The following is a 25,090-nucleotide window of genomic DNA, read 5'->3' as shown; positions in this document are numbered from 1 at the left end:
AAAAACAAGACAAGATGGAAATTAAATGCCTTCATGAGAAACCACAAAACGCATTTAGCATACAGTATGTGGGTGTCTGATCCTTCATATCTTCAGTTTCCTATACTTTTTTAAAAAGTAGTACTATTTTGTGTTGCAGTGGGCCTGTGGCCAGAATCTTGGTCTTCAATGCTACTGGAGAGAGAGACTGTGCAGCCATGCTAAAACTTCTGCTGGTAAGTAGACTGGAGCTAACTTCTTCCACTGGCATCACTACTAATAATTAGCATGCTGCTGCTGGTGATTTGATTGCCACTTGGCATGAACTTTCCCATCAGAAGCTCTTTTATGGCATCTCTGAGCTGGTTGTGTGCTTATTGAGGCTGAACGATTTATCAGTTTCTGATGAAATGGTGATTTTAGACGTGTGCAAGCACGTGTGTATTTACTGTGGATATACAGTCCCCTCCAAAAGTGAGTCCAATTTCATAATTTTTTGCTATAGACTGGAAACGTTTGGGTTTCACACCAATAGATACATTGGGATGTGATAAACAACTTAGAAGATGACATTATTTATCAAGGAACACCACATTTTTATGTGAGCAAAAGTATTGGAGCATGTGACTCACAGGTGTGTTCTATTGCCCGGTTGACAATATTATTGACAATAAATACCACTAAATGTCTACACTCAGTTTCAGGTTTGGGTTTTGCCTTTGCAGACATCAGAGGTGCAATAAACATGAAAACAAGAGAGTTGTCTATGGGTGGAAAAAGAGGCAGCTGTGAAGCTAAGAGAAGATCGAAGATCATTAGCCATAGCCAGTACAACCATTTGGAATGTCCTGAAGAAGAAATAAATCACTGATGTACTAAGTAACAGACGTCCAATGGGCAGACCAAGGAAAACAACAGCAGTTGACCACAGGAACATTGTGAGAGCTCTAGAGAAAGACCCTAAAACAACCGTTTGTGAAATCAGCAACAAGTTCCAGAGGGCAGAAGTGAAGGTATCAGCATCTACTGTTCGCAGACTTCCATGAACAAAAGTACAAAGGCTACACCAAAAGATGCAAACCACTCGTTAGCAAAAATAATAGGAAGACCAGGCTGGATTTTGCCAAAATGTACAGAGACAAGCCTCAAAAATTCTGGATCAAAGTTTTCTGGACTGACGAGACAAAGATGAACCTTCACCAAAGCGATGGAAAGGCTAAAGTTTGGAGAAAGAAGGGATCTGCTCATGATCCCAAACATGCAAGCTCATCTGTGAAACATGGTGGGCAACGTTATGGTCTGGGCTTGCTTGGCTTCTTTTGGGGCAGGCTCATTAATCTTCATGGATGATGTAACCCGTGATAGCAGCAGCAAAATGAACTGGGGGAGCGGGTGTCTACAGAAAGGTTTTGTCTGCGAATTTAAAGAAAGATGCATCCAAACTGATTGGGAGATCTTTCATCATGCAGCAAGATAATGACAATTGTCTATAGACATTTTACCAGCTCCAATTTAGTGGACACATGATCAATCACAAAATCAATACATGGTAATTTTAACAATTATATTACTCCTTAGTTGTTGCTTGATGTCTCAATATTTTTTTCCTGGAATAGAAGGAATGGACAGATATATTCCTCCCCTGCAAGGCACATCTGCACTTCTTTCGGCCATCTTGTTTTTGAAACAGGTTTTTTGCACTTACAAAAGTTAACCAATGGGTGGCAGTGTATGGCAAGACAGTCCAGACTGTATGGCAATTATTCATTCATGAATGAAATGAATGTATGGCAATTGTTTTTTTTTGCTAAAATCAGCCCCAATGCATACATGATATACAATGATGCCTGCAAGTTAAAATAAGTAATATTCTATATGCAGTTTGTACTCAAGAGTTGAACAGCTTGGTTTGTGTTTCAGCCATGCCATTTTGATTTTGCTGTGTTCTGCCCGAACATCACGGAGACCATCACTTCCTGTAATGCAGGTGAGATCACTGAGTCCAATACTGATTTTGTACGAAAAAGAGATGCTGTAATTTTCCATTTGGTATTGACTGTCATGATCTTTTGATAGCAAGGGCAAAAACGGTTTCTCTTTTTTACGCGGCCCGATTGTTGAGCTGCATAAAAGATCCTGAGGGTTGTGGAATAAACAATTCGATTGCTGGCACTCACCACTTTTTTTGGCCCCATGACATGCTATTTAGCCTGATATACCGCATAAAAACATTTTCTTTTAATGCATAGACTGTCAAACATGTAGGCTGCTTTGTTTGTTTAGGATTGTACATTTCACGATATTAATCATCTTGTTGCTTCTCAGACCAACAGAACTTCAACGTGTCCGTGGAGCACATGTTGACCCGCTGCTTGGAAAACGAGAGGAGCTGGCGCTTGCACAACAGCACGGGAGACGCCGGGGGCACTCCGCTTCTGATTGAGAGCAGCTTGTCTTTGGCCCGCGATAAGAAAGCAGACACACTGGTGTTCCCATGCATCCTTAGTGCCCTTCATTGGGCCACACAGGGCAGAGACCCCGTGCTGGCCGACGCGTCTAAGAAAGTGCTCCCATTGAAGCCCAGCATGATTGCCAAAGTTGCTCCGCTCTGCAATGCAGCCGAGATCCACATCCTGATCACTGGCAGCCTGCACCTGGTAGGAGGGGCACTCAAACATCTTTCCCCTGAATTCGCAAATGGACCTTGAATTACAATTCCCATGTATGAATTATGTTTGTCAAATTTACTACCACTACTGTTCTGGGCGGTGGTGGAGCTACTAGGAGTAGTACAGTATCATAGATCATAGCGAAACAAATGGGTCTAAAAAACACACGCAGCAACTTACACTGGACTGGAAGTCATTTATTTGGAAGACCAAGAACAGACATTTACAGGGGTGCCTTGGTTAGCGTCATTCTGTTGTGAAGGTGACTCTCTAATCAAAATTTACTTGAACCAAATGCATTTTTCACATAAAATCTTTGAAATCCAATTCATTCATTCCAGAAAGTTAAACATATTAACACAGCTTGCTTGGCCGGTGAAGGGCATCTTAACGTGCTGTTTGTCCAACAAACAGCTGGGAGAAGAGTGTGCTATTAAGAGAACAGCGTCTCACCTCTGCCTCTCACATTGTTTTCTAAACAGTCCCTTTTTAAAGATAAGATGTTTGAGAAGTTTGGCTTGAAAAAAATCTGCATTTTGGGTCACCACTTTTCATTGATGGGTGATGGTTGGTTCCGCAGCCAAACTAGTTGAGAACCACTACTCTAAACTATGCTGTTTGGAGTCAGGCAGCTTCAGCACAGGCCAAGCCTCACACAAAGCCTTACGTATGCTGTAGTGCCATGTTTGAAATCCCACTTGAAGTCAAATGTGTTGACATCATTTGAACGTTGATCTTGAGATGAAATTGTTTGTACGTCACTTATTCCAGAAGGTTTGTGTATGTTGAGTTAAATGAAAAGTAGTGGTACAGCCCCCCCCCCCCCCCCCTCCCAATTACCGTTGTTCACGTATGACAATCCAATCATAAATTCATTAACTACTTTAAAGTATGAAGTGTATTGGTATTTATCACAAACGAGCATTCATGTAAGATGATTCGTGAACACATGGAACCAAGTCATGGAACACAATTATGGGGCCTTGAAGGACCGCTGGACAAGATGAGAATTCTCAGCTCTTGGGCAAGAAAGTGAATTATTGAAACAAAGACAAACATAAGAATTTTGGGCTTTTTTAAACAGTGGTACATGTTACCTATCGCATACTGTATTTATCAATGAATGGTGATTTGAAGTTGTCTGCGCAATAAAATGCCCTATTCTTGCAGGAAAAGGGGACCAAATTTTTCAGGACTTTGAATGCTGACTTATATAATGTACATGCAGTACATACAGTATACTTTGTATACGCGTGTTAATTATATCCCCTGCAACATAAGTATTTCATTTTAATTATCATGGTACGGTTGTACCTCGCCACTTTGCGCTTCGAATTTTGCAACGCCAATCACTGTTTTTAAAAAATATTTATTAAATCATGATGTGTGGTTGAATACAGCCTATTTGTAAAAACAAAAAAGCACATACAAGACATTTTTATGTATGTTTGTATTTTCAAGCGGTCTGCTCCCCAGCACCTTAACACATTTACAGGAACACATACTTAAGTACTTAAATGGCTTATTATTCTGTTTTTTCTGTATGTCTATTATTGCATCCTGAGTGGGCTCTAATAATGTTAAAAATTGTATTGAAAAGGCTGTAAACGGGTTTTCTATGCTCTACGAAGATATTCCATTTATGAAGAAGGAATCCTATATCATGAAATTTACTTATCATGGTGGAGTCTGGAACCAATTAACCGTGATAAAGGAAGGATTGCTGTTTAGGAAGAACATCTGCAAGGGCTGCTTTGACTTTGGGATTTTTTTCCTGCTTATTTGAAAGCTTGACTACCTTTTTGGTGACTTTTTTGAAGGCTATGCATGATTTCCTTGTTTCTATTTGTCCATAACTGGGTTTGATTTCAACATCCGTGCAGTTTTCGTGGCTCTTATCCTGATTACTAAATAAAAATATATCCATCTAGTCACTAGAGTCTAGTGACTTGACCATCAAAACCACTAGACTCTAGTGTTTAGCCGGCCTGACTTGGTGCAGACAATGTGGTGTCAGTGACTGTGTGATGCTTTTTTATGTCCTGTGATTGACTGCTGACCAGTCCAAGGTGTGGTCCACCATTTACCAGCCAACTGGGGTAGCCCCCAGCCCCTTGTGACCCTGAAGTGACAGAACATGGATGGATGGTCTTAAAAAATCAATCAAAATTAAAAAATTCAAATGTTCTATTGTCTATTTTAATAGTGGTGACTTTTGTGATTGACTCTCATTTTCTTTGAAAATAAGATTAAATATTCACCATATCAGAATGTAATAATTGGTACAATATGTATTTCACTGTGAAAAATAAAATAGTCATCACTTCAATACATACAGGTCATGTGTCACTTTGCAAATGGAACATTGCAAGGTTGTGGCCAGTTTTTTTTTTTATTAATGTCATTTGGAGGTAAAGGCGATGAATATCTGATCTATAAGTGAACATATTGCTAAATCACTGGTATGGTCATTACTTTCAAATGTTTTCTTTTGCTCACATTTTCCTGACAACAGACCTTAAAATAAGTTTATAGTCATGGAAAAATGATTAGACCAACCTTGTTTCTTCAGTTTCTTCAGTTTGTTATTCATTTTAATACCTGGCACAACTAAAGGTACCTTTATTTGGACAGATATAATGATGACAAAAATGGCTCACAGGAAGAGTTAAACTTTTTGGCAGTACAATTCCATAGCCATTGATATAAGAACGTAATAAACGTATAAGAATGGTTTTGGTTATTATCAAGAAAACCACGGAAATGCCTCGATGTAAGCTCTTAAATTAAACTCTAAGGCAACGTTGTCCTGTTGAAAAAGCCAGTCATTACCACACAGCCCAGGGCCTTCAGTCATGAGGGACGCCCCCTGCAACCTCTCCACATCGCCAGATGCATTTTGACGCCCCTGCGCAACATGTGGCTCCATTTTTTCCATTGAAGAAAAGAACACCCCGGACCATGATGCCGTCCGTTAAGAGATCATGACTCCACTTTTTTTTGCCAAAATTGTCTTTTTAAATGTTGTTTAATGCTTATTTCAAACAAGCATGGTCTTACTCTTTTTCTTTGTCTCACTCGCATTTTGTCTTCTACTTCGAACATCCTTTAGATCCAACAGTGCAAAATGTACATTAGTGCAACTTTTCTACTGGTCTTAAAATTTTGTAAGGATCTACTACTACTCGAAGTAAAGCTTTAAAATGGAAAAAAAGCTTTGCTTTCACTCTTTGAATGCGGTGGGATTGTAGAGCTGCATAATCAAGGCCTCTTCCAGTGGCCATTGCTGCTGAGGTTGGATGCAGTAAGACATTTATTTACTTAAGAAACAAAAAACTAAAGACAGCCCAAATGAAGGTTGTTACTGGTGCCATTACAACCAGTACTATATGCGTATCACTTCCTGCTTATGACCCTAGGTCAAATATTGGGAATAAGCATGCTCAGATCAATCGACAGATGACGCAGGATGCTGGATCAGCGTTGCCAGATGTACGCTCGGACGAAATGTTTCCTCAAAATAGGATCATTTTAAGTATCCGGTACGTTTGTACATTTGTGTTTACTCATCTGGCAACTTAGTGCGGGAGTACGCGAGTTGTGACGTCATGACGCAAGGCGCCATGCAGCTGGCGGTGCGTTTAAAAGAGTCAGGCTGGGGGGTTACTGCGGCAAAACTTTTCTAAAGTCTGCAGTGTCAGGTTTTTGTTGCACATGACACATTTGTTTCGGAAGCGGAGGCGATGCCACAAGAAAGGTATCGTCAGAATTCTGTTGTAAAGATAGAAAATCACTTTTTTTCGGTAGTTTGTTCTTGTCGTTCAATTCACCGTGAAACTGCTATGGAGCCAGCCACCTAATGGCTATTTCTATTATACTAACAAATTGTTTGATTGCTCGTGTGTAATCCTGGTATGTATCGACGAAGATCTGAGTCTTAAGATGGCAAAATGACTAAGTAAAGTTGTCATATTTTGTTGCGCTTTTGCGCGGTCAAGCTAATATGGCGGGCAGAAGGAACAAGGATGAACCCAAAACTCGTTCACATCACATTTGCTCACCTCGATCAACACATTACCCGCTGGCGGACAAACGTTTTCCATGGAGGGCCACAAAATAAAATATGAAAGGATGCGAGGGCCACGTCGATATTTTGTGAAGTAGCACGTGGATACTGTATGCTAAGAACTTGTATACTTGAAGAAAAAAACTGGTGAAAAAGTGTATTATCGTATGAACTCTCCCTTTGCTCCTTTCCCCCCATTTTGATGGTTTTTTGCAAATATTTCAATTTTCTTGAAAAATTATGTGCATTTTCTTTTTGCAATGTGACTTGATACTTTATTCCCATAAGAGTTTTCTCCCACCCTAATTGTCCAAAAATAAGACCCCCCCTTTTTAATATTTAAATTCTGTGCTACTAAAATATTTTTGTCATGAGTTTATTTTCACAAAATTGCAAATTTTCTCATTAGAATACTTTATTTTTTTACACAATTAGTAGTTTTTCCCCCATTTCTTTCTTCTATTTACATTTTCCAGTTTCAGCTTTTTTCTGATCATTTTGTTATTTTTTGCTTGTTTCTCATATTGTTAAATTTAAAATTATTTCAACCTAAAATGCCATTTACACCCACCCCCCTCACATTACATTATTCTTGTAAAATTAAGATTTTTTTTGTTCCTCATTGGAAGACATAAGATGTTGTGATATTTGCACCTGATTCTTGTAAAATTCCTGCTGAATTTTCTATTTTTTTATTTTGTTTTAGAACGTGCAGCACCTCTGTTTATTGACAAACACATGCAATAACTCCATCCCATTCATATAGAAAATGCTTGTCTTCCACCCAGTATGCCACTGCAAGATGTTCCCTGCCTGGCCATCCAGGGTTCCTTGTTGTGTAAAGGCAGCAGCAAACGGAAGTGGACTGAGGGTCAGGACTCCGAATGCACCCCGACAGAGCTCATCCACCAGTGGTCACCTGGACACAAACAGCGCTCCATGTGGAAGGGGAAAGAGAATGACTGCAACCACTTTGTCATCTCCAGACGCTCGAGGAAGAGGAAAGAATCGCTGTCTGGTAAGATCATGTCTTAATAGTCCTTGCAGTCTGCCCGTTCATTCATGATGTCCTCCTGCAGGTGTTTCATGGGATAACCTTCCTGATGAGCTGATTCTCAGGATCCTCTTCTTCCTCCCGCTGCACGACCTACTCATGACATCAGTCACTTGCAGGCGCTGGCATCGCCTAGCGTTAGTATAGTATTAAATAGTAGCGTGGGTGCAACTGGGGTGACATGTATATATGTGAAAGGGTGTTTGGCCCCTTCCTGATTTCTTATTGATTTACAAGTTTGTCACACTTAAATATTTTACATCATCAAGAAAATAAATATTAGTCACTGACAGCACTACTGGGGTTGCACGGGGGCCGAGTAGTTGACCACACAGTCAGGAGATCGGGCATCTCTGTGTGAAGTTTGCATGTTTCCCCCATGCAGGCGTGGGTTTTCTCCAAGTACTCCGGTTTCCTCCCACATTCCAAAAACATGCAATTAACCTAATTGGCCACTCCAAATTGTCCATAGGTATGAATGTGAGTGTGAATGGTTGTTTGTCTATATGTGCCCTGTGATTGGCTGACGACCAGTCCAGGGTGTACCCCGCCTCTCGCCCGAATACAGCTGGGATAGGCTCCAGCATAGTCCTGTGACCCTCGTGAGGATAAACGATATAGAAAATGGACAACACAAAATACAGCTTTTAAATGAAACTTTTTTTATTATTATTAATGAAAAAACAAAACCAAAGCGCAGCGTAAACCTAATAACTGGTTGGGGCACTCTTAGCAGCAATCAAGTCTTTTACAGTGCTGTGGAGGAATTCTGGTCAGCACTTTTACTTTGACTCGGCCATCCAGAGGTGGGCTGGTGTGTTTTGGATCATTGTCCTGCTGCAGAACCCAAGTTGGTTTCAACTTGAGGTCACCAACAGATGGCCGGACATTCTCCTTTGAGCCTTAATGTTCTTTTTCTTCTTTTTGCCATGCAGGCCGTTTTTGCAGAGTGTCTTTCTTATGGTGGAGTCATGAACACTGACCTTAATTGAGGCAAGTGAGGCCTGCAATTTTTTGGATGTTGTTTTGGGTCTTTTCTTGGATGAGTTGTCACTACACTCTTGGGGTTGTTTTGGTTGGTTGGCCACTCCTGGAATGGCTCACCACTATTTTCGTGTTTTAATATTCCATTTGTGGATAATGGCTCTCACTGTGGTTTACTGGAGTCCCAAAGCTTTAGAAATGGCCATATAGCCTTTTCCAGACTGATAGAACTTAATTAGTCTGGGGGGGGGGCTCATGGCTCATGTAGATTTGGATTTTTTTTCTCCCTTCATCATTCATTCATTCATTTTCTACCACTTATACTCATGAGGGTCGCGGGGTGCTGGAGCCTATCCCAGCTGTCTTCGGGTGAGAGGCGGAGTAAACCCTGGACTGGTCGCCAGCCAATCACAGGGCACATATAGACAATAAATTTAGTTTTGAATGTGGGAGGAAACCGGAGTACCTGCAGAAAACCTATGCATGCACGGGGAGAGGGTAGAATTGAACACGGGTCTCCTAACTGTCCGTTCATAATTAATTCATGAATTCATTTTCTACCGCTTTTCCTCACAAGGGTCGCGGGGGTGCTGGAGCCTATCCCAGCTGTCTTCGGGCGTGAGGCGGGGTACACCCTGGACTGGTCGCCAGCCAATCACAGGGCACATATAGACAAACAACCATTCACACTCACATTCATACCTATGGACAATTTAGAGTCGCCAATTAACCTAGCATGTTTTTGGAATGTGGGAGGAAACCGGAGTACCCGGACAAAACCCACAAATGCACGAGGAGAACATGCAAGCTCCACACAGAGATGGCCGAGGGTGGAATTGAACCCTGGTCTCCTAGCTGTGAGGTCTGCATGCTAACCACTAGTCCACCGTGCCGCCCTCCGTTCATAATAAAATGTTTAATTTTAAAACTACATTTTTCATTGAGTTGTGTTGTCATTGACTCATTTTTAAATGTGTTTGATGATCTGAAACACTGAAGTGACAAACATAAGAAATCATGAAGGGACAAACATTTTCCCACCATTAGCTTTTCAGACGTGTGATACATATCCTGTTTTTTTCTGTTAATAGAATACAGTAAAAATGTGCACACTTCAGTCATTTGATGAGACATTTTAATCCTCTGACAGCCTCTATATTTTTTCATCATGCATAACAAAGCAGGAGATGAAAAGAATAGAGCATCTAGAAATGTAAAGTAGTGCTAAATGTTTGTTTTCCTCACACCCCTAAACATACATGGTCATATTGTATTTCTATTTCCATGTGTTGATGATGGCGCTGGCGTCTTTCAGATTCGATGAATCACTGTGGCACAGTGTAGACCTGGAGGGGATGACCAACATGGGTCCAGCTCTGGAGCAGGTTCTGAAGACGGGCGTGCAAAGGCTACGCTGCCCTCGCTCTTTTATAGACAACCTGCACGTAACGGGCACATGGTGAGTGTTGCTTGTCATGTCTGGAAGGAAATCCAATTTGGTATTCAGTTGACTGCACAAAAGCTCTGTCGACATTTATCCCAGGGCTGTCCAAACCTTTGCACCGAGGGCCACATACTGAAAAATGAAAGGATGCAAGGGCCATTTTGATATTTTGTAAATATGCTAAAAAGTTTCTGAAAAATGAATGATTGTTGTTTCATGTTTGGCTGTGGCCTATTGTTCATCCAAAAATATTGAAAGACAGTAGGGGTTAAAACCTGATGACTTTAGAGATTAGCTGTATCTTGAGAACAGGGCAACCAGTGGCTCAAATGTGACATGACACAATGATCTTTGAATGATAATCTTAATGATAATTGTTTAGTTTTTTTAAGTTGAAATGATTGAATATCGGTCTAATAGCACAATTATCGACCAGCAAAATTTGTTATTGTGACAGGCCTAGTGACATGTATGTTTTCCAAAGGAAAATTGTACTCTGTCTGTTTGTAGCATTTCTTGAAATGCTGGCTTTTCAACTCTATTAAAAAGCAGCATTTTTTTTCGTTTTTTGTATTTACTTTGCCGACGAAACGTCTCAGTGATAGTTGAATGTAGGTTTTTTCTTGATGGAAAAACTGGGTCGGGTGCATACATTTGATGTGAGCACGTTCATTTTGTTTTCCTTTTTGCTGCCACCATTTTTAAACAGATTGGGCATACTGGCTTGTTGGTGCTTTGCAGGCGTTTTTTTACGTTGCATTGCTCCTCATGAGGACTCTTCTGCTGTGTGTATGCTAGTGTCCCCGCCTCCTCTCACAAAGACAAAGCGACTGTATGACCGACGGGAGGCCCCCGTTCATTGTGGCTTGGAACGCCATTGTTTATGGTCGTCTAACTGAACAAGAAATCTTGTCCCGGAAACCCCCAACTAGCGACATAATCCAGGTTTAATCCCTAAATATCCAAATACACACACATCTCTGTGCCGATTTTCTTTTGTCAGTGGAATGTTGAGGCCAATATCGGATTGATTGTTAATTCATGAGACCGCCATTGTTGCTTATTGACGTTTTTCCAACATGAAAGTGTTGTCTTTGTCCTGTTAGCACACTGCAGATAGCTGAAATGGACCTGTCCAGTTCCATCATCACCACACCAACCCTGGAGAGCATCCTCAGTCGCTGTCATCTTTTAGAGTGTCTCAGTCTGGAAGGCCTGCAACTCTCTGACACCATCATCAGGTTAGTTTCGTGTGTTGATGTGCACTACTTTACTTTACTCTTACTTCTTACTCTTACTTCTAAACCATTACATTAAACCATTACAAAAACACAAAAACAATCATTTTTGGGAAGTAAACTGTAACGTCTTGTTTTCAGTTTTGCAAAGTGGTCAATCACTTGGCTGTGGCTTAACTAGGAAAGTTCCTCACTCTCCACTGACATGATGGCAAGATGGTGAAGCCTATCCTGCCTCTTTGTGCTTCTCAGCCAAGTGTGGAGCCGTTTTCTGTGAAATAAACTTAAATGGTTTTCTTCCTGAAGATAGACCATTTGAGAACCACTGCACCATCCATAGGCGATATCTGTCAACTAACACAAGCTTACTCAAAATCATCATTGATGCAGAGTTCAGGATGCTCAAGATGCTGGTTCCTGAGCAGAACCAACAGACCATGAACCATGAAACTCACTGGAAGTTCTCCCGACAGCTCATACAGCAAATTAATGTAGTCTTGATACAAGGAATAACTTTAGCTAACTTAGCATTAACTTAAGACGGACTTCTGTTGCCTGTCTAGCTAGGACTTCAGTTACTTCTCTCATTCCTTGCTGTTTTGTCCCTGCCGCAGGCGAATAACCTTCTGATATCTAGCTAGGAGTTACAGTTAGAGTCAAATCAAAATCAAAATAGTATATTTAACGTTGTTGTCGGCTAACATTACCTACCTCGCGCAGTGATTCTTATCGCCTGCCTCTCTCTCTCTCTCGCTCCCTTTCTCTCGTTCTCTCGACTTGGAGTTGACACACAAGTATTATCAGCTAAAGTCGCTACACTTTAATACTATATTACAGTAAACCTCGGATATATCGGATTCAATTGTTCCCACTGGTTTTGTCCGATATAAGCGAAATCCGTTATATGCGTACACTGGAAAATGTCCGTTTTACGCATATATCGGATTTATATCCGGTATATGCGTAAATCGGATTTTATCCGTTATAAAAAGGCACTTCCTTGACTATGTTTCCAATGTACCTGGACTGGGCAATGAAAAGAGACGTAAGGTAATGAGAGTTTAACTTTATTGGACTCTGAGCATAACAAATTGTTCATTAAGCTAGGCCCTGTTACGCCCGTCAGGCCTACGTTATTTCCAATAGTGAGGTTAAGATCTCATTCACTGCTGTGCTAGTATTATTGACGTCACTCACTTTTATATTTGTCCTAAATCTGGAGCCAGGAGAAAGACACGATGCGGCCATCCGATATATGCGAGGGAAATTGGAACGGGACTGGAGATTTTGTCCGAAATAGGCGAAATCCGTTATAAAAAATCCGATATATGCAATGAATTTTTATTGGAAATGCATTACAGAAAAATTGGTTCTTTTTTATCTGTCCGTTGTGAGCGAATTTCCGATACATCCGAGTTCGATATAGCCAAGGTTTACTGTACCATATTAATTAGCCATGTGCCATTGTTTATGTGGAGTGAATACAGCAGCAATTAATTACCCTACCAAGTAGTAAGTGTTTTTTTTTTTTATTGGTGACATTTTTACTGGGGCACGTGCCCCAGTGAAATCTGTCTGGCGACGCCGCTGATCACATCTGGTTGCGGTCATCACCAACTCAAAAAATGACACCCGTGGTACATGGTGAGCAGAGTAAAACAGAAAGGCATAGTAGTACTGTAGTATTATGCAGTAAAGTGTTCAGGTGTGATGGAGGGAAGAAGCACTTTTAGAGTCTGTAGTGCATGAAGTCAGTGTTTTTGGAATAGTTGGATGTTGATTTTGTCTTGCAGAGCTCTGGACAATAATCCACACCTACGTCAGCTCAACCTCAGCGGCTGCTCAGACTTCTCTGCCGACGCCCTCGCTCACATGCTACAATCCTGCTTAAGGTCTACCCTTTACTCCTCTTGCTTTCTTTGTCTCCGCTTCCAGTTTCCCTCATCTTTGTCACCCTCTGTCTCACCCTTATGCAGAATAGAGCAATTGAACGTATCGTGGTGCGCCTTTGACAGTAATCATGTGAGGAGCGTCGTCAATCACGTGACCCCCAGTGTTGCAAAGCTCAACCTCAGTGGGTACAGGGACAGCCTCACGCTAGACGGTTAGTACAAGACCTATGTATTCAAAGAGCAAAATACTTACTTTCAAGACGTAGTACATCACCCCCCTCAAGTACTTGCAAGTGGCAGAGTCAGCATCTTTCATGTTGCCAAAGACACAGTCTGGCAGTGAGGTCAACACGGACACCACCTTTAGGTTTTGTGTCCGATATTGCATATTATTCTGATATCCATAGCTGCAGGCATGTTGCACTTTACCTCATGTGTTTTGGTTTCTCTTTCTAGACGTGAAAGTGTTGGTTGCCAGATGTCCTCACATTCTTACTCTTGATCTCAGGTATGTTCATGGTCAGTCAAGAATGTACAACAGCAAACTCCCTTCTGTATCTGCATATACAGTATATCCACATTGTACCATGTGTATGTACACTAGGGATGTCCTGATCAGGATTTTATGCTGCCAATACCGATCCCAATAATCCATGAGTGAAATCGGCTGATACCAATACCGATGACATACATGCAGTGTAAACTGGCCATATTAGGGCTCACCAAGGTTTTTTTCACGTGAGCGCTACTTTTACAAAATGAAAATGGCCAAGAGCTACTGATCTATTTTCATAGCTCATTTCAAGCCAACAAAGCTAATTTTATTTCTAGTCTTCTCACATTAACTGAAACCCTGAATGTGTTCCAGTGACAGTACTCAGCTGATGGCCGACTGCTTCCCAGTCCTCTCCGATCTCCAACACCTCATGCACCTGTCCTTGAGCCGCTGCTACCACATTCACATCGCCGCCCTCACGTAAGCTCTGCCATCAACCAGCCGGGTCCGGTTTAAGCGGCCAACAAACTAACTTGAGCTCCGTTTTCAGCAACCTCAAGAAAACCTTCCATGCGCTGCATTACCTGGACGTGTTCGGGCTGGTGAACGATAGTCACCTGCCGACGCTGAGGAAGGAAAACCCGGGCATTTGCATTAACTCCTGGCCATTCTCTGCCATCGCCCGCCCCACCCCTGCCAGTGCCGTGGGTGGTGTTGGCGGCCTCAGCATGTGGAACAAAAAAAGTCGACTGAGGTTCAAGTTGTAAGGATTTTTCAGCTGAAACCTGCGATGGCGATGTTTGTCTTCATGCAGGGAGATGTGGCTTTCGAGTTGTTGAAGATCAAGTGAAAGCAGCCTTTTTAAATACAAACATTTGTAGGTTTTTTAAGGTAGGGATAATCATCTGTTTATAAATCTAGTTATGTGCTTTTTGAACGCTGAATGTTGTACTGTTTTTAAATTCAAGAGGTTTTATGTATGGAGAAAGATATTTTGAAGCAGATGATGCTCCATCGGTCACTTTTAATCAGTGTTAGGTTCTCTCTTGGAAAACAGAAACCTAAGCCGAGTTGACTTGTTTACAATAAACGATCATTGCAGCTGAAAGGTAAATGTGTTGATTATCTGTCCAACTGCTTTCAGCGTGATCGCCCAGCTACAACCCATGTTATAGTTCACTGTGTACGCATTGTTTCACTGTGTTGTGCCAAACAAGTAAACCACTGACCACCTGTTTGTGATTTGCTTTGAAATTAGCTTTCACAGGTTACTTCCGTTTAGGGTTTGGCATCAAGCATTGACTGGAACTGGGTCTGTCATTCTCATTCTCCTGGAACCGTTCATTTATTTAACTTCCAGTGCCTACGTTTGGTGATTGGCCAGCGGCATAACATCAAACGAAAAGAGGCAGCGTTTGTGTTCATCCATTTCAGTGATGGCACTTGCTAGTTTGACCAAAATTGACAAAAAAACAAGAAAAAATTGCAGAATGGATGCACTACTCGCAGGATTAAACCCCCCTAGATTCATGGTTTACTGGCAGTTTGACGCACTACGCTGGACTTTCAACCAATAACGTGAACAAAACAAATAATGTGGATCTTATACCAGCATTGAAGCAGCCAACAAATGATACTATATTTAAATTATACTGTGAATACGACAAACAATTCAAATATCCAGCTAACGAACGTGTACTTTACCTGATGTTAATGCTAGCTTTAGCCAGGAAGTTGACCAGACCCCACGCTACTTTATTCACTTGTTTAGCATGGTGAAGTTTACACTTTCTACTCTGCATCATAAGACACTCCAATACATAAGTAGGATATGTGCCATTGTTTTCTCATAAGCTTTTTAAAAATACAAACCATGTCAACGTGTACTCTTACATAAAGAGTCTTTTAAAAACCATGGAGACAGACATTTCATCCAAGAACTTTGGCTAGCGGCCATGCAAACTTTTTATGACCCTCCCACTGAAAATAATCAGAATTGAGAATCATTAGGAACAGGAATCTAAACAAATCAGAATCGCTCAAATTCAAACACTGCCCAAGCCTATACTTACGTGTGGAGGTGGTCCTTGGGTTATACAAGAGTTCCTCCCTTACATTGTCATGGAAGTCGACTTTTTAAAAATAAATTAACACCGAAGTCATTCACACGTTCACACAACACATGTAAGGACGCAAAATACTGTCATAAAACACTAAACACAAATAAATGAAAAAAAAAATGAAATGGCAATAAAAGCCAATGCACTGGCAAAATTTCCATGGCAATATTAAGACCATATACGTATACTAGTTATTACTGTTTCTTTCAGCCAGTTGACGACCTGGCAGCTAAAATGGCTAAATGAACTAAAATATAAATAAGGCATTCTGAAAATGCAGTGAAAACACGTAGTGATACAATAGGTACTATTATATACACTGGTCACTCGGTGTCAGTGATGTTCCATTGATGAGCCATTATCCATCACACCAAGTACTGTACAGAAACTGGAACAAGGAACTTTCCCAATGCTAACATATGTGATTCTGTATTATGGCTTATTTTCTTTGTCTTTTCTGTCAATACAATATTGGGTAACAGGAATATTAATTTCATGTCTGGAGTGCTCCAACGTTAAAAACATGTATTTAGAAGGTCATTTATGGACCTGTGACAAATTAAAGTTAACGTTGCTTAGAACCCATTATGAGTAATCTGAGAGTCATAACACATTGCAACGTGCAAATGAGTGTTCACTACGGATTGTATGGATATTGGATCAAAACAAAACATCTTCCACTGACAGGAGCGTTCCGGAGTGCTTCCACGACAGACATCTTCCTCAAAGATAAGCTAAAAGAGGAAATTCAGGAAAATTCCTCTCAGCGACAACGATAACAAGAAAATTTGAAATTAAACATAATGTACTGTTGCAGCTTTTCTGTTAAAAAGACACTTATTTTTAATTATTTAATATCAGTTTTTCAGAGAAACCATTGCTGTCTCAACTTAAAAATAAGCTTCTTGTGTTCATTGTTTGTACAGTGAAATGCTTTATTATGTCTGTGAAATTTGGCCCCATTTTCTTCTGAATGCAATTTTGATACCAAGATAATTGATTACATTTGATTACATTTCATATTCATGTGAGCTAATCGGTTTGATGCAATCCATCCATTTTCTATGCTGCTTACCCTCACTAGGGTGGCAATGGTATGCTGGAGCCTATCCCAGCTGTCTTTGGGTGGGAGGCGGGGTACAGCCTTGACTGGTGGCCGGCCAATCACAGGGCACAGGCATTTGTTGCCCAAGCGTGTGTGTGTGTGTGTGTGCGTGTGAAATGAAAAAAAAAAAAGAAAAAAGATTTTGTAAGAGTTTTATTTAAAATAGTGACATAATTCATTTTAAAAATGAGACAATTGCTCTTGATAAAGAAACATGTGAAACAGCTTTGACCTACATGGTTTTGCGATCAAACATTTACCAAAGATGAGGAGCCAAAGTACCTACTTAGGCAGGGGTGTCCAAACCTTTCTAGCAAGGGCCACATAGTAAAATGGAAAGGATGCAAGGGCCACACTTTGCTATTTTGTAAAACAACACATATACATACATATACAACTTAAGGTTTTGTTTGTTTCTTTGGGGATTTTCCTGATTTCGGAGTCGTTACAGCGGATCTTAGGTACATATGTACATTTCATGAAAAAATACACACCTCAGCTTTGTGATACAAATGAATAAGAATATTATTACTATCCCATTTTTGCTTCCGCACACCAAATATTTAAACTTTCTCCTTAAATAATCTTTCTCCGCAACATTGATTTTCTTCCCATAACATGAGAATTTTCCCCAACCAGATTTTATTTTGACTTTTAAAAAGTCACATTTTTACTTTGATATTTCAACCCTACACTATTAATTATTGTTCCTCATAATACTATGAGTTTATTCTCATAACATTTTAACTTTTTTCTTCGTTACAATATGACTTTTTTCCTTTCTGGTAAAATTACAGCTTATTTATTCTTTTTTTTTTTTACAACGACTTTTTTCAACTTCCATCTTGTATAATTTCATTTTGTGATGACTTGATTCTCCCAACGTAATTTTTTCCGCAATCTAATTTTCCAAAACAACCATATTACCTTAGTGCCCCCCGCACTAAGGTAATACTAAGGTATTGGACACCCCTGTCCTTTGGTTTCTTCTACTTTGCACACTTTATTTGCTCCTCTCTGAGTTTTTAGCTACAAAAATTCAAACTTTCTACCAAAAATATCTGGACAAACCTTTTCCAGTTTCATATAGAAAGGGAGGGAGGGAGGTGGGGGTGTAATAAATAAAGGTACCAGTACTTCCCTTAACCCTTGGTCTGAGCAGGTGCTGCAGTAGTGGTTAGGTGTCATAGGAGAAGCCGGCGTCTCAGTTATCCAGAAGTACAGTGCGGAGCTGATCTTCCTCACTCATGCTGATCGTTGCGATGGCACCGTCGTTGAACTCAAACGACGTCCCACCATCCACCACCATGCATGCGTCCCAGCACCGAGAGCGAACACACACTCTGGAAGAGCAAACGTGACACCGTTTCAAAGATGAAACACGGCAGTAATCTTGTCACGCACTGACCAGAAATGACAAATGCAATATTTACCCGGGTACTGATGGTGCAGTACATTTTGCTGTACTTGTTAGTGTGAAGACACTTACACACTTTAGATTATGTGTAAGTATGCAGACTGAGACAGCCTTGAGCTTGGTTTATACTTGATGCTGCACGGAATCCCTTTTCCCTTTAGCACCCTTTCTTGGTTTCACATGTTGGTCTCTTCAATTTTCCCAACTTTTTTTTTTTTTTACTCCCTCCTCTCTCAAGAGTGGCAGTTTTTCCCCCAGGAATTATTGACAATCTGTTGATCACGGTGATCTCTATGACCCGTGTCTGTATTTTCAAACCTCTTGCTGGTTTGCATAGTTTTCCTTTGTGCGTATCCGTATGGATAGCACACAGAGGGGCGTGGTTGCAAAAGTGAAAAGTTTGCCCACAGGAAGCCGTGTGGACCTCGTGGATGCATCAAGCATAAACCAACCTTTTGACTCTTTCACATTTGTGAGATGGAGGAATGGCCACTGACTTGCTAGCAAAGCCTCTCTGCCGGCTGCTGGAAAACACTCTGTTGACGATCGGCTCTCGAACGCTGAAGAACAAACGTCTGTCTTCGGGACTGAACACCAGTGATTCGTTGTACTTGTCAGTAACTACAAGCACATGTACAAGCACATTAAATAGACCACACAAAATTAAATTACAATGGAACCTTAGTTAGCGCCACTAATTAGTTCCAGAAGGAACTATGATGAACTAGATGCTAACCAAATACATTTTTCCCATGAGAAATGAAAGAAAGAAGAAAGAATTAGCATTAATAAAACATCTCATTGAATTAAACAAAATATTTGTATACAGTAAAGTCTCGTTATATCGATATTCTCGGGAGTCGGAAAAAATACCGATATAACCGGACTATCCATATATCCGATCCTGCGCCGAACTGCATTAAAAGTGGGCGGATCTTTGATATGGCATGTAATTTTCTCCTTGAGTTCATGGATTGCATATCTAGCATGCTTTTGCACTACAATAAATTTTGTACTTCAGGAAATAAAAATAAACTTGCGCTGTAGTGATTACCGATTACCGGGACATAATTCACCCTGGAACTATTGATAGGGAAGGTGTTGCCACCCGGAGGGGTAGGCGCGAGGGACGGGTGTTTTCCGCTTTGTGTGCTGCACTCTGGTGGTGGAAGTGTGAAAAATAAAGTTGACTGGAAGCAGCCGTTCGCCGTGTTCTTTTTTGGTATTGAAATCCTTAAGCAAAGATTGATTTAAGCTGCTTTTGTATCGATATAAGCAGACCAAGTTGGCTGGCGGGAGATGAAAAGGGCATCCTAGTAACCGGATTATCATAATAACCGGGTATCGTACTAACGGAGCTAATTATATCATAAAAGACTAGAAATTTGCCGGGAAATGAAAATAGTATCGTAATAAGTAGTAATTTGTTTTAACCGATATAACGAGACTTTACTGTATATAAAATGCATTGTCATTGTACAGTATAAATCATTTCCTGTGTTCAGTCTTTTGGACAATTTGGATTTATAAACTCACCTTTCTCAATGAACTGGGGGTTCAGTGGAATATCAAGGCCAGTCTCATATTTTCCTTAAAAAAGTGATGTTATTAGTCGGCATTATTTTGGATTCATACTGAATATCTGAGAGTGACACTACCTATTTTTAGGATCTCATTCACTGCTTGTTCAGCAAGTTTGTTGATATTATAAGACCTATGGACAGAGAGAAGGCATCAATTACTTCAAAGAGTTTTTACACTAACAAAACACAAGACAAAGGCAGACCTTTGTGCCTGCTCAGCAAAACTGCAAAGAAAAGTGGAGAAAAATTCACACTTTTTTTCCCTCAATTATTTGGTTCAGAGCGAGAGCTGAATTCCTTTCATTCTATTGGTAGGAAGCCTGTGTTGATGTGACAATGTTTACCGGCATTGTAATATATATACAGCATGGCACAAAAGTCAGTACATCCCTCACATTTCTGAAAATATTTTATATTTTTTCATGTGACAACACTTTGGTACAATGTAGTCACTATAAAACTTGGATAACAGTGTAAACTACTGTCCCAACAAAACACACGCACACTTTAACTTAAAACCGCTGGTGACAGGAGTACACCTCTCATGATGTCCAAGCTGTGTGAAATTAAATAAAGACAGTAATTAACAAATAAGCCATAAAAATTGTTTTGTCATTGCAGCCAAAGCAACTCAGCTGAGGCACAACACAGGAGGGCAGTCCATCTCTCATACAGCCGGCCACCACAGCTTTGAAAAAATCCTACGGGAAACTCTTATCCCATATCCCATGCTTTTTTCCCCCAAACATTTTTGTTGTCATGAGCACTTTAATGTTAAAACAATTCTTAGTAAAGTAAAATTATTTCAAAAAATTCTTAAAAAGTTAAATTATTTTAAGTTTAACTTCAGTTTTTGTTTTTTTAAATCAAAACTGAAATGCCAAACCTATTTTAGCCACACTCACAATAGACCTTTTTTAACTGGCTGTTAAACTATGTAGCATTCTAACTGGTCACTTGGTGTCAGTGCATGTTACACAGCCACTGCAAGTCAGAAGTACTGTACAGAAACCAAAAGAAAAAAGAACAAGAAACTCTCCCGATGCCAACAAGTCTCAGTCTATATTATGTCTTATTTTCTCTTATTACGTCTACTACATTAGATATAAATAATACGAGAGACTATAGGGGTGTTATTTCATGTCTGAAGGGCTCTGATATTGTTAAAACTGTGTTTACAACGTTGTAAACTAGTTTTCTATTTCCATTCTCAGATGATGGAAAAATTCCGTTTATAAATAAGGAATCCTCCTTCATGATCATGGTCAGGCCTGGAACCAAATTAAATGTAATAAACGAGGGATAACTGTTCTTCATGTAAATTAAAAAAATACTGTGACTATAGTGTATGTGTACCAGGCTTTGGATCCTGTTCCTGTGCAAATGCTAAGCCCTGAACTCTTCTGCTTTTCCCATGGGCCATCGTCCACCGAGATCTCATAGTAGGACGCCCTACGGAACAAGTCACAGCATGAACGTGAGTGCTGATGCTGATGCACATTCTCCCACACACGCGCGGAGACGCACATCGATATAGTCATTTTCCAGGTACCTTGAGGACAAAGACTCTCCAATGAAGATTTCGTTCAGGCTCCTGATGGGAAGAAGACTGGCCTTAGAGAAGCTCTCGTTCAGTATTCCCATCTCTGGAAACCAACCCAAAGGAGAACATCAGCGTTTACAAACAATCAAAAAACAAAAACAAAAAAATACACCAGAAGTGTAGTTGGAGGCACATTACACAAACAGATACTTGCTCTGTTTGTTGTCCATGGTGGTGATGCGATGGGCTTGGCTGTGCTGCTCCAGGCTCAGCTGCTGCTCATGCAGGTCTACTGGAGTTGGATTTATGCCAGTGCCCTCAAGGTGCAGTCGAATCCTCTGCCTCCACTGCCATCTGCATGACAACAGATGAGGTGAGGAGCCAGGGGGAGCATGGGAAGAACATGCACACTAGGTCAGAGATTATTATTTTTACTGCTGCACAAAAAACAGACTGGCCAAAGGTTAAGACTTAATAGATCTACAAATGTGAGACATAACGCTTCAAAACTTCCTAGTGAATAAATACGCACCTGAACTCACCACAGGAGAGCTTCCCAAGCGCCTCAGGGAATCTGCGAGTGTACTTAACAGGTAAGCACAGATGACCTTCTGACCTTTAGGTTGAAAGTGAAATGCAAAGAATGACAGATGCTTTTGAAGGGGAACTGCACTTTTTTCACTACACTGATGTGAAACATGAACACATTTATTTCACTTTTCTGTGCATTGTAACATGAGAAATCCAGTTAATTCACTTCAGCTAGCTGACAATGCTGCCATTCGGATACATCTATTTCGACTATGAAGCCAACGGTGCATGGTTTCATATTACACGCTGTGATCATGCTTTAACACGTACACTGATGATAACAGGTAATAGTTGTAGTATTTTTTCATGATTTAAAAAACTACCAAAACATCTTTCCTGGGGCGCATTGATACACATACTACAGAGTCCTGCCAAAATATTGGTGTGTTGTGTTATACCTTTCAGGGTCTGTGTTTACGCCGACAATTGGTTTGTCCTTGCTTAAAACCTTACTGGCGACAAGTAGCATTGTCCCATCACCTATCAAAACAAAGAGAGCGTAAGAGAACATATTTGTGTATTTGCATACGTTACCTAATCCTTGGTTAGACTGTCTATTATGTCTGCTAGCCCAGGACAAAAACAGAGACATTTAAAGAATAGTCTAATTGTTCATATATTGCACATACTGAAAAATGAAAGAATGCAAATGCATATCAGTGAAAAAGCACAGTATTGATATTGTCCGATACTGGCGTTAAAATGATGATCCCCTCTGCAGCATCACAACAACCATGTCTGCCGTGTGTGGGACGTCCTGTCAGATTTGTGATATAGATTAAACATTTTTTCTTTTTCCAAATATGTCAACTTTGATCTCATAACTTTATTCACATATATTGACTCTATTGCCACAATATAACTTTTTCAACTCAAATTTCAAAAAAATTACAACTTTATTTTGTTTCTAATATTACAACTTGTACATCATTTTTTTCATATTTCAACTCTGCTGATAGCATTTTCTCATGACATTTATCTTGTTACAATACAAAATTATAATCTTAATATTTCAATTAATCTGGTAAAATTACATCTGTTTATTCCATCATTGCTTTTTATTACATTTTCCAAATATTTCAACTTTAATGTTGTTTGCCAATGTTTGAATGTTTTCTTCTCATGAATATTTTATTCCCACATGTTGACCTTATTCCCTTAGTATTTTTGACTTGCAACAAACTTTTTACCTCTTCTTTAATATATCAACTTTACGCTACACAATTTGTTGTTTCCTCATCATATTAAGTTTTTAAGATAGCTTTTTTTCCTCTTAATATTTTGACTTTATTCTTGTAAAAATTATAATTAATCGGCCCAATATCAGCGTCAAAATATGATACTGGGTGAGATCAGTATCTTCTCTCTAACGAAAGGCGATCTACCACTTATGCCGCAAATCTTGCTGAAATTGCAGCATAACGCTGTTAATACTGTGTCACTATTAACAGCAAACATTAAAAGTTCAGAGTTCTGTGTTCATTAAGCGCCTTTCTACAAGAAACTGAAGTTAATGCCTCTTATTTACACAATCACATGACCCGGGGCCACACAGAAACCCCCAATACACAATATTGCATGCATATAATTAAAATATATAATAAATTGCCAAAAAGGTACCTCCAGCAGAGATGATGGCATCTGCCCATTGTACTACTTCTGCATCATATTCACCCCTCTTCACCACTTGCACGTCAATTCCTTCTTTCCTGCAAGCCGGCATTTTAAGACTTCTGACAAGCAGCATGAGGAAAATTCCAAGCATGTCGCTGTGATAGTATCTTACTGCAGGCTTTTCACAATATGATCCACGTTGTTCGTGTGAATGTTATGTCTTTCCAGGAGGCCACTGTAGCTGGAACCCTTCATAGCGAGCTGAAAAATACAAACATTCACACGTGGTAGAAGTCATGATGTTAGCATTAGCATCGGGGGACTTTCAACAGAATCTCGTCTCACCAGCTGTTTCAAATCCTCCTCAGAGAGACCTGCATAGCGATAACGTTGTTGTTCGAACTCATACCGGGTCGTCTTGGTAACCACTGCTACTTTCCCGGGTTTGAATCCATATTTTGGTTTGGATGAGAAGTTACGAGATTTGGTGTGAACTAAGCTTCCGTGTGCCACCTGATTTCCAAGACACACCAAGTGTGCCACAGAACGTCGAGGCATATTGCAATTTAATTTTAAATCAAAAATAAAAGTCGAAATAAATGTGTGGAATGACGCTCGGGTTCAGTACTATTGCGTATCCATTCAAAGGAGTCTGGAAGGTCACCAAGTCCACCAGCTAACTTACTTGTTCCGGTTACTTTTAGTTGTTTCCCAGCCGTGATTTGTTAACATGTAAATCAACAGCGATTAGTCGCCATTTAACTAGCTAACTAGGTACTGGACAATCAATGTTAGGAGTTATGATAAGTGTACAGGCTAGTTACTAGCAACAAAGCAGCTCGCAGATTGCTCAAAACTCGCCAACATGTAGCAATTGGATTCAATCTTACCACGATATGAATTAAGTCTGCGCCCTGCCCATGCTACCAACCATATTTTAGAGAGCTGAATATTCATAAACTGCTGGAGTACGAACGACGTCTGGAAGCGAGCATGCCTTTCCCGTAAATTCCAACTTGGCAGGCACGTATAGCACGTAGGGACGTCATCTGTATACCGATCTCTGATTGGCGACGTAGAACGTGGGATTTTTACGTTGGACGTGCTCTGTTGTGGCATTCATGCATGCATGAATAGTAGGAGAACATAATGGGCGGTTTGTAATGGATTCTAAAAAACCCAAAAACATTATGCATGACGTGTAATTTACAGGTAGACATTAAATCAGAGATTATCTTATATATTACAGGTATATTTTTTAATATTTATTTGTGGGTTTTAATTCCTTTATTCAT

The 25,090-nt window shown here is 40.2% G+C and overlaps 3 protein-coding genes across 4 annotated transcripts in view; 2 read left to right on the top strand and 1 right to left on the bottom strand.

Moving 5' to 3' along the window:
* The window catches only part of fpgs (folylpolyglutamate synthase), a 30,020-nt gene extending 27,207 nt beyond the window's left edge, over nt 1-2,813 (top strand). The window contains exons 14-16 of the mRNA XM_058057117.2: nt 140-215; nt 1,900-1,966; nt 2,305-2,813. Of these exons, the coding sequence (XP_057913100.2) occupies nt 140-215; nt 1,900-1,966; nt 2,305-2,687 (526 nt within the window). The 3' untranslated portion in view covers nt 2,688-2,813. The remainder of the gene's footprint in view (nt 1-139; nt 216-1,899; nt 1,967-2,304) is intronic.
* A 3,423-nt stretch (nt 2,814-6,236) lies between these two features.
* skp2 (S-phase kinase-associated protein 2, E3 ubiquitin protein ligase) lies at nt 6,237-15,066 on the top strand. The gene is made up of 10 exons (XM_058064982.2): nt 6,237-6,405; nt 7,503-7,732; nt 7,794-7,905; nt 10,068-10,211; nt 11,303-11,437; nt 13,228-13,326; nt 13,411-13,538; nt 13,783-13,834; nt 14,195-14,302; nt 14,373-15,066. The coding sequence occupies exons 1-10, from the start codon at nt 6,392-6,394 to the stop codon at nt 14,587-14,589; spliced, it is 1,239 nt and encodes a 412-aa protein (XP_057920965.2). The 5' UTR covers nt 6,237-6,391; the 3' UTR covers nt 14,590-15,066.
* A 2,779-nt stretch (nt 15,067-17,845) lies between these two features.
* Nucleotides 17,846-24,841, bottom strand: nadk2 (NAD kinase 2, mitochondrial). Of its 2 annotated transcripts, none has more exons than XM_058064691.2 (12): nt 24,141-24,841; nt 23,968-24,056; nt 23,802-23,890; nt 22,580-22,661; nt 22,123-22,206; nt 21,805-21,944; nt 21,600-21,693; nt 21,404-21,499; nt 20,123-20,178; nt 20,001-20,054; nt 18,917-19,085; nt 17,846-18,390 (listed from the first exon to the last, which is right to left on the bottom strand). In XM_058064691.2, exons 1-12 carry the CDS (start codon nt 24,351-24,353, stop codon nt 18,252-18,254), a joined length of 1,305 nt encoding a protein of 434 aa, XP_057920674.2. In that variant the 5' UTR covers nt 24,354-24,841; the 3' UTR covers nt 17,846-18,251. The 2 variants fall into 2 exon arrangements, with proteins under 2 accessions (XP_057920674.2, XP_057920675.2); XM_058064692.2 differs by having other exon boundaries at nt 18,962-19,085; nt 24,141-24,840.
* Between the last annotated feature and the right edge of the window lie 249 nt (nt 24,842-25,090).

The sequence above is a fragment of the Doryrhamphus excisus genome, linkage group LG10, assembly GCF_037039965.1.
Source record: "Doryrhamphus excisus strain RoL-2023G ecotype Guam linkage group LG10, RoL_Dexc_Guam_v1.1, whole genome shotgun sequence".
In the NCBI taxonomy this organism is placed as follows: Eukaryota; Metazoa; Chordata; class Actinopteri; order Syngnathiformes; family Syngnathidae; genus Doryrhamphus; species Doryrhamphus excisus.
Note: the sequence above shows the minus strand (reverse complement) of the source record. Positions and strands in the feature narration are given on the sequence as shown.